This window comes from Sorex fumeus, unplaced genomic scaffold (assembly GCF_029834395.1).
Source record: "Sorex fumeus unplaced genomic scaffold, SorFum_2.1 ptg000034l, whole genome shotgun sequence".
Taxonomy (NCBI): domain Eukaryota; kingdom Metazoa; phylum Chordata; class Mammalia; order Eulipotyphla; family Soricidae; genus Sorex; species Sorex fumeus.
Genome location: NW_026606091.1, coordinates 24,526,888 through 24,536,196, shown reverse-complemented (window position 1 = coordinate 24,536,196; position 9,309 = coordinate 24,526,888). Strand labels below are relative to the sequence as shown.

Genomic DNA, 9,309 nt, shown 5'->3' with positions numbered 1-9,309 from the left:
GCAATGAATTACAATAGTGGACTCAGTCCTCCTGAGTTCATCATGAGGATACAAGTTCATTATGACTTGCAAATAATTTCTTCCCTTTTTGGTTTTGAATTTTATTGATGGTGTAGCACAGATTTTTGTTTTAATAAAGTCCAAATTGAATACGTATATATGTTCATTCATTAAAAATCCAATGTCTCCACTTACGTAAGACAAGAGCTAGTTTTATTTTGTTCTGTAAATTTTGCCTACGCAATTCCCCCAGGGCCTAGGTCTGAGCTTTGACTTTGGTGGACACTCAGCGGGGCGGGACTTTTTCTCGGCCAACCGTCGCAGGACTACGACTCCCAGAGTGCATCGCGCGGCCCCGCTCACCGCAAAGGTGCGAGTCATGTAGACCTGGAGTGTGGATCGAGGAAAGGCAGTTCCGGTGAACCCCGGTGCTGAGATCGATTTCTCAAGACTGCCCTCCGACGTGGCTCGAGCTAGCGGAATAGCAGGGAGTTCCACCTCCCCCCGGCAGGCCCGCCTCTACCAGCCTCCCTCTAGCACCCTTTCCTGGCTTTCCTACTCGAGTTCCCGCGGAGCTGAGCCCTTGTCGTCCACCAATCGCAGCCGAGAGTGTCTCCGGCCGGGCCAATCAGAGGCGAGGGTGGAAAAGGCCGGGGCGGGAGGCGGCTGGGGGACTAGGCGTGGGTTTGTTTCTCCGCGGAAAGGCGGTTAGGCTTCCCGGGCTGCGACCCCGGAGGGAGCACGGAACTGCGTGAGTGTGGACGTTTATCGACCCTCCCCCCATTCGGCTGGGAACTCGGGTCGGGGCCAGGCCTACCTGTTCGATGCCCCCTCCGGGAGTCCGGGCCAGCATGTCTCTCCAGACCCCTCTGGACTCCTCACCTCCGCATGCCAGCTGCCTGGACATGTGGAAGGAGAAAAATAACCAGCTAGTTCGACAGCTTAAGGTAACGCAGCTATTGGGACCCTTGTGTTGCAGCCTCAACTTACCAGGAAGAGGGTTTGGCGTGGATTTCCCCTCGCCGAAGTGGAGGGCCTGGTTTGACCTCCCCCAGATAGCCAAGACATGCCTGGAGAAGGGCTTCCCTTGCTACTCTTGCAAGAGCAGAGGTAACGACCGGTCCTCAGCGACTGCCATCCACGTTTGACAGGTGGCTTGGAACTCGGATCTGACTTGGAGGCGACAGCATTTATTTCAGGAGGCACTGCAAGGCTTCACGGGACTTCTCCTTAGTTTGCGAGGTAAGGGAGGGGTGAGGAGGTGTGCATCCCCTCCGGCGTGTTCCCTCCCTCTCTGTACCCCAGGACACTAGGACTGGGAGTTCCCCTGCTTCACTGCGGAGTCAGTTTTGCGGGTCCTGGATGGAGGTGGTTTGGGGGGCATGGACAGGCGGAAGATTGGAGAGAGTTCTGTTTAAGATGCAAGAAGAAGAGAGGAGAGAGAGAGAGAGAGAGAGAGAGAGAGAGAGAGAGAGAGAGAGAGAGCAGCGTTTGAAGATTTCGTTTCAGAATGGTGTGATCTAGAGAACTTTGTGCTCTTTCCAAACTCTGTCCCAAGGGAAGGGTCTTATTGAGGGCATTTTCCCTTTGTTTAAATTTTTTATCATGATTGGCTAGTCATACAATGATCCAGCACCCATCTCTCCACCACCAGTATACATTCCCCACCACCAATGTTCCCCTTTTCCCTCCCACCATTCCCCAGAGCCGCCTGTATTGAGGGCATTTTGGTTGTGGTGGAGAATTCTTTAGTTTGGGTACTCACTTGGGGATGTTTCCCTGGAGCCTTTCGTGAGACCCACATCTATCATTCCAGGGCTGCCTGTGGCTCCTTTTGTTCTCCCCTTGGAACTGACTGTCACCTGCAATTTGATTACCCTGAGGGTGAGCCTGGCCCGGGGATTCACAGAGGACCTGGCCCAGGATATCCAGCAGGGCCTGGAAAGAGGTGAGGACCAGAGATTGTTTTCCGTGCCTCACAGTTGGGGTTGGTTTAGCCAGGGGGTGGAGAACCCATACAATCTGTTAATCTTCATAGAAATGCCCTTCTTTAAACCGCAATGTGCTTCACTAGTGCCACTGAGCCATTTGGGGTCTTTTGGCACAAAGGAAAGCCGGAGAAGTCCCACTTCAGCTGTGTCTGTGTCTACTCTACAGTGCTGGAGATCCAGGAGCAGCAGGGCCCCAGGCTGGAGCGTGGGCTCCAGGGGCTGTGGGACTCTGCCCTGCATGCTTCCTCCCAGCTACCACAGCTGCTCCCTGCCCTGCACTGCCTTGTTGGCCTGCAAGCTGCCCTCTGGCTGAGCACTGACCGCCTTAAGGACCTGACCTTGCTGCTGCAACCCTTGAACGGCAGTCAGGTAATGTAGGATGGGACCCAGGTTCAACAATTCTTCCATCCTTCCACCCCTTTAGCTGTTATAGCATTGCTGTCGTATCCTGCTAAAGTTGTTGAGTTTTATGGTGTTCAGGACACCCAAGTTCTCTCAAGGACTCTCTTTTGGGGGGCTTTTTGGACCACACTTGGGTGTTGCTCAGGGGTTATTCCTGGCTCTGCACTCAGGAATTACTCCTGGCAGTGCTTGGGGGACCAGATGAGATGCTGCGAATCGAACCTGGGTAGGCTATGTGCAAGGCAAATGTCTGCCTGCTGTACTATTTCTCCAGCTCCTCTCTCAGAGACTCTACATGGCCTTGCTCTGGCTGGTCTTCCATTGGGAGGAATTCTCTCTGTCTTTTTTTTTTCTTGGAGGTAGGCTGAGAATTCTCTTAAGAGCAATCTGAAAAAAAAAAAAAAGAAAGAAAAAAAAGAAAAAAAAAAGAGCAATCTGTTTGTGGGTTGGAGTGATAGAGCAATGAGTAGGGGTAGGTGCCTTGCATGCAGCCCTATGGGTTGCTTCCCTGGCATCACATATGGTTCTCCTGAGCCTGACAGGAGTAATTCCTGAGTGCAGAGCTAGGAGTAATTCCTGAGCAAAGCAGGGTGTGGCCTAAAAAACAAAAACCACAAAAAATCAATCTGCTCGTTTATTTGGGGGCCACCCCATGGTGCTCAGGGGTTATTTTCAGCTTTGTTTTTGTGGGTTGAGCCTGGCAATGCTCAGGGGACCTTTTTATGTTGGAGATTGAACTCAGGTATCCTGCATGTGAAGTATATGCACCAGCCCATTGAGCTCTCCAGCCTCTGTGTGTGTGTGTGTGTGTGTGTGTGTCTGTTTGTGTGTGTTTTAATAGTTATATGATCTTGGGTTAGATTAGGTCTCTCATAACCTTAGTGAAGTCACCTCTAAACTCTAGCTTCTCATCAGAGCTCAAATGTGAAAGGAAAAAAAAATATGGAGGGCCACAGTGGTAGTACAGTGGGTACAGCATTTGCTTTACATGCAGCCAACCTGGGTTCAATCCCTCGCATCCCATATGGTCCCCCGAGCACCACCAGGAATAATTCCTCAGTTCAGAGCCAGGAGTAAGTCCTGAGCATCATCAGGTGTGACCCAAAAAGCAAAAAAAAAAAAAAAAAAAAAGTAGAACCAGGGATAGGGTTCAGTGGCAAAGTGCATGTATTGCATGCCATGAATCACAACCAAGATGGATCTTGCCTTGTGTCCTAGTGAGGATATCCATACTAGATCAGCATTGCCTCAAGACTGTTTATTTCATCTCCTTATTGTGACTCACAGCTGTCTGTCTCTGAGAATCAAGGGGACGAGAATCTGGGGAACCCTTGAGCTCTGGGTCCAGCTAGGGCAGACCAAGATAGGAGAAGCCAAGCTGGCTATCAATTTGGCGCCTCTCATTATCCTTCTCTTCTCAGAATAGGGCCTCAGAAGACCTACTGCTACTTCTGAAAACTTGGGCTCCCCCAGCGGTGGGGTCAGATGCCCCACTGACTCTGCAGGATGCTTGTCACTTGAGGGGTGTCCTACTGACAGCATTTGCCTTCCGCCAAGGTCAGCTTGATGCCTTCCTGCCCACTCCCTGTCTTGCTGAGTCCTCTAATCTCCTGACCACCTCAGCTCTCATTCAGCTCGATGGAGCTTCTCTGGGCTCTTGCTCCCCGCCATATGGTGGTCTTTAAGCTCATCACCTTATTTACCTCAGGCCTCCAGGACCTGATTTCAGGGAGCCTGACTGAGGCACTGAACAACCTGCATGAAGCGGCCTCAGGTCTGTGCTCCCGGCCTGTGATGGTCCAAGTGTATACAGCCCTGGGCACCTGTCTTCGAAAGCTGGTAAAGATGGTCCGTGGGTGGGTTGGGGAAACTGCAGATTGTTCAGGAGAACTTTCTGCTTTGAGAGAGTAGCTGAGACTTTATCCGTTTCCCCCTCAAGGGCAATCCACAGACAGCTGTGCTGTACCTGCTTACAGCCCTGAAAGGGGGATCAGTCAGTGGTCCCCTGCTTCTGGAAGCTTCTAGGATATATCAGCAAGTAGGGAACAGAGAGGCAGAGCTGAAGAGTCTGGAGTTGCTAGTTGAGGTAAAGAAATACACCAGGTTAGGACCTGGGAGATAGCTCAAAGGGTTGGAATGCACGCTTTGCATGTGGGAAGTCCGGGTTTGACGCCTGGTGCTGCATTATCACCAGAGCACCACTGGGAGTAACCCCTGAGCAGTGACCTAGGAGTATCCCCTGAGCACTGCCAGGTGTGGCATAATACTCACCCCCACTCCCCACCTCCCATCCCCCCCGCCAAAAAAAGAATTATGCCATGTAAGATATAGGGTTTGGAAAATTACTATGGTGCTTGGTTGGTGTAAGTAGAAGGAAGTATTGCTCCTGAAGATTATAGATACTGCTTTCTTCCTTTTTCCCTTGTTAGGCCTTAAGTATTACTCGGAACCATGAAGCCCCTCCACTTCTCATTGAGGTAGAGTTGCTACTCCCACCACCTGACCCAGCCTCACCCCTTCACTGTGGCACACACAGCCAGGCCAAGTACCGACTAGCAAGCCGATACCTACAGACTGGGAGGTAAGATTTCACCTTGCTCATTTGATATTAGTGGGATTCATTCTTCATGGGATAGATGAATCAGTGCTGTAGACCCCCATTCCTGAATCAAGGACACTTCACCCGGACACTAACCTGTGACATTAAAATTCTGAAATCTGTGGGGCTGGAGCAATAGTACAGTGGTTAGGGTGTTTGCCTTGTTCTCTGCCTACCCAGGTTTGATCCTAGCATCCCATATGTTCCCTGAGCATCACCAGGATTAATTCTTGAGTGCAAATCTATGAGGAACCCCTGAGTATTGCTGGTATGGCCCAAAAATAAACAAACAAAAAGTTCAGAAATCTAGGGTCTGAAGAGATAGCACAAGGGTTAAAGGTGCTTGCCTTGTATCCCACTGACACTGGTTAAATCCCTGGCATTACATGTGTTTCCCAGAGCACTGTCATGGGTCACTCCTGAGCAGAGAGTCAGGAATAGCACCCAAGCACTGACATGTATAACCAAACTCCCCCATTCCTGAAATAAAATTCTGAAGTCTCCCCAATTCATTCTGCAAGTAGGGATAGATCCATGCTGAGCTAGGGGTAGAGCTTATAGACCCCACCCCTCTCTCCCTAGGGCCCTAGAGCCTCTTTTCAGTAGTTAAGAGCCTTGGAAGACCCTACTAGGGCTCGTGGTGAGACCATGGCTTATATAATTCCTAGGGCGGAAGCTGCTGCTGAACATTATTTGGATCTGCTGGCCCTGTTGCTAGATGACTCAGAGCCAAAGGTGAGTCTCTCGGTAATATTCTCTGTAGAGGGGTGGAAGGATTGGAGTCCCACTGGGGGTAGAGCAGTGCTGCTTTCTGTCTTTTCCCCTCTGCTGTTCTGACCATCCAGATTCATGGGCCAGATGAGAAAGGCTTCCCAGAGCAAGAGTCTAGGACAGCAAGTAGTGAGTGGTCTCTGATGAAAAGGCTGGGGGTGGGAGTTCGCACCTCTTCAAGATGCTGCTTCTTTCTTCCATCCCAGTTCTCCCTACCCCCAGGCCCCCCAGGCCCCAGGATGCCTGAGGTGTTTCTGGAGGCTGCAGCAGCGCTGATCCAGGCAGGTCGAGCCCACGATGCTTTGACTATGTGTGAGGAACTGCTTGGCCGCATTTCACCGCTACTTCCCAGGATGCCATGGCTATGTGAGGACGCTGAGAGAAGAACCATGGAGTCACCGCACTGCCCACTCTGGATCTCTGCTGCCTACCTGCTGCAGGGCCATGCCTGGGTGAAACTGGAGGCCCACAAGGAGGCAATTAGTGAATTTAGCCGGTGAGCCCAGGACACAAGGGGAAGTGTGGAGGCCCAATTTTCTGACTGAGACCTGAGGCATCAAGTACCATTCTTCTCCCAGAATGTCTGAGATTGACTCCTCTTCATCCCTCTTCCATATCTCTCTTCAGGTGCCTTGAACTGCTCTTCAGAACTATACCAGAGGATAAGGGACAAGGTGATCTAGATTTTAAATTTTCCTTTTCCTCCCTGAAATGTCGGTTCCCTTTCTTTGTGTCCCAGCCAACTAGGAGAAGTTTTTTTTTTTTTAAAAAAAGGAACTTAAATTAAAAAAAATACAAGACAAGACAGGGGAACTTGGGGGCAGGGAGGGTGTCTTGGTGACTCTCTGACTGACAATACACTTCTTGACTTTGGGATGGTCCCTAGGGCCTGGTTCCAGCTGTGAGGAGGAGTCTCTGTCAGAAGTCACACTTGCACAGTTTCGTAAAGCTGCCCTGGTTAGTCGTGGACTAGAGTGGGTGGCTAGTGGACAGGACACCAAAGCCCTACAAGATTTCCTCCTGGCTGTGCAGATATGTCCAGGTTTGTATACTTCACCCCATAGGCAAGGAGAGGGGCCCATAGAGGGAGGTACTTTGGTATATGTGTGTGAGTAGTATTTCTTGTTAGAAGTAGTGATATGAGTCGTGTTAGACCCAGGTGTCCAGACATATACAAGACAAATGCAAGTGTAACTTGAGCTCTTCCTGGGAGTTTTTCTGGTCGCCTCAGTGTTCTTGGATAGAAAGTCCATGCTGTGCTGAAAGTGTTGGGAAGGAGCAGAGCTAGCTGAGCCCTTCATTCTGGGCAGGCCGTTAGACAAAAATGGTTGGGACTGGAGAGACAGCACAGGAGTTTAGGCATTGCCTTGCACATAACTGATCCTGGTTCAATCCTTGGTCTTCCAAAACATCTCCAGTAATGGTATCTGAGCACAGAGACAGGAGTAAACCCTGAGTACTTCCTGGTGTGGTCCCAAATATATCCCCATTCCCTCAAAAAAAAAAGTTTGTTCCAGAGAGATGGTAGAGGGGTTAAGGTTTTTGCCTTACAAAAGCTGACCCTGGTTCCATCCCTGGCACTGCATTTGGTTCCCTGAACACTCCCAGAAATGATCCCTGAGCACAGAGGCAAGAATAAGCCCTGAGTACCACAGATGTGGCCTCCAAACGAAAACAGGTTGGAAATGATCTTGTTCCATGTGCAAGATACTTCCTCACTTTAGGCTTATTTCTCCTTTTTGTTTTGTTTATGCGTCGTTCCCAACATTGCTCAGGGTTTATTCCTTGGCCCTGGCTTTGTGCTCAGATATCACTTCTGGCGGTGCCTGGGGAACCAGATGGGATGCCGAGTCAGCCACATGCAAGGCAAATGCCCTACTGATTGTACTGTTTCTCCAGCAGCCTCTCTGTTTTCCCTTTTATGAAAAGGTGCAGGGGCCTGGAGCAATAATAATACAGCAGGTAGGTGCTTGCCTTGAATGCTGCTGACCTTGGTTTGATCCTCAGCACCCCATATGGTCCCCCAGGGGTGATTCCTGAGTATAGAGCCAGAAGAAAGCCCTGCATGGGGCCGGAGCGATAGTACAGTGGGTAGGGCATGTGCCCTGCAGATGGCCAACCCAGGTTCAATCCCTGGCATCCCATATGGTTCCCCAAGCACCGCCAGAAGTGATTCCTGAGTGCAGAGCCAGGAGTAACCCCTGAGCATTGTTGGGTGTGATCCCAAAACAAAACAAAACAAAAGAAGTAAGCCCTGCGTAGTGTACCATGGGTGTGACACCCCCCATCTCTACCCTCCAAAAAAAGTAATGTGATAGGTCGTATAAAGTTCTAAAGTTCTAAGGCACTCTTCTCTGGGGTTGGGCTACAGGTGATCAAGACACTTCCTTTCACCTGCTTCAGACTCTGAGGAAGCTAGACCGGAGAGATGAAGCCATTGCTTTCTGGAGGAAACTTGATGCCCAAACTCAGTTGCCACAGGAGAATGCTACATGGTAAAGCTCCAAGGCCTGCTGGCTTGGGGCCTAGGGGCATTTGATGTCCTGGAGTCCTTGAGCCGAAGGAGTGGGGATGGTCAATGAAAGGGAAGTAATGGCTGCCAACCTTCTGCTTATCCTTCATACTTAGATGTCACCTTCTTTGATCTTCAGGTCTGTCCCACTGTACCTAGAAATTTGTTTGAGTTGGATCCATCCTCCTGACCGTGAAATGCTTGTTGAAGAATTTCGGACATCTCTACTGGAGCTCTGTGACCTGTAGCTGCCCTGCTTTATAGAGTCTGAGCTGGGGCCTCAGGGACCATCTGTCAGGGAAGACTTTCTGCCATACCATCCAAGGGGAATGTGACTGCAGCTATTCCTGTATGTTTAACATGGGCAAAGAGACCTATGAAATTTGTCCTTGTGACTGCCATTCTGGTTCCAGATGAAACTCCCCTTCACCTAACAAAACACTGACTTTGCTTGTGGTACTTTTTTTCCTGTTCCCCCTCCCTTGAGTAAAATATGTTTATGTCTGTCTGCTTACTACATATACATGAATGATAAGGTGGTCCAATTCAGCTGACTGCTGACTATCTAAGATGATCTCTCCCAGTATGCTCTATCTCAGGAGCTTGAGGCTGGGTAGGAGAGAGGCTTATGGGAATCATTGCTCAGAAAGCTTTGGATCTAGTTATTCTTGTTGCCTAAAAGCCCACATATTTTATGCAAGATGAAAGAATGAGTGGAGTAAGGTCTGAAAGGTAAGACCTCTCTGGACAAGGGCAAGTATTTAATTCTTTTGTTTTTATTTCAGGCCACAGTGGAGCACAGGGTTTCTTCCAGGCTTTGTCTTCAGGGATCACTCTGTGCTTAGGGGACCATACAGAGTACCTGTATCGAGCCTGGATCAGCTATGCATTCAAGGCTAGCGCCTTACCTGCTATGCTATACCTCCGGCCCCAGTGTTTAGTTCTTAAGAGGGGGGGGACAGGTAGACCCGAGGCTCACAAAATGACTCATCATTCCCCCATCCTAATCCCAAATTCTAGAAATTTAGGACTTC

The 9,309-nt window shown here is 49.9% G+C and overlaps 1 protein-coding gene across 1 annotated transcript; it reads left to right on the top strand.

Annotated features, from left to right (window-relative positions):
• The first annotated feature begins 592 nt into the window (after positions 1 to 592).
• FANCG (FA complementation group G) lies at positions 593 to 8,796 on the top strand. Its single transcript, XM_056117168.1, has 14 exons — positions 593 to 947; positions 1,152 to 1,242; positions 1,817 to 1,948; positions 2,158 to 2,360; positions 3,815 to 3,950; positions 4,102 to 4,232; positions 4,333 to 4,479; positions 4,823 to 4,974; positions 5,661 to 5,727; positions 5,970 to 6,259; positions 6,391 to 6,437; positions 6,650 to 6,805; positions 8,135 to 8,258; positions 8,415 to 8,796. The coding sequence occupies exons 1-14, from the start codon at positions 825 to 827 to the stop codon at positions 8,521 to 8,523; spliced, it is 1,908 nt and encodes a 635-aa protein (XP_055973143.1). The 5' UTR covers positions 593 to 824; the 3' UTR covers positions 8,524 to 8,796.
• The last annotated feature ends 513 nt before the right edge of the window (positions 8,797 to 9,309 follow it).

Bases quoted from the DNA above. Each gene is read 5' to 3' on its own strand.
- FANCG (XM_056117168.1), top strand. From the start codon at position 825: ATGCCCCCTCCGGGAGTCCGGGCCAGCATGTCTCTCCAGACCCCTCTG. The intron at 1,243-1,816 runs GTAAGGGAGGGG...CTATCATTCCAG, and splicing joins ACTTCTCCTTAGTTTGCGAG to GGCTGCCTGTGGCTCCTTTT. The intron at 4,233-4,332 runs GTAAAGATGGTC...TTCCCCCTCAAG, and splicing joins GCACCTGTCTTCGAAAGCTG to GGCAATCCACAGACAGCTGT.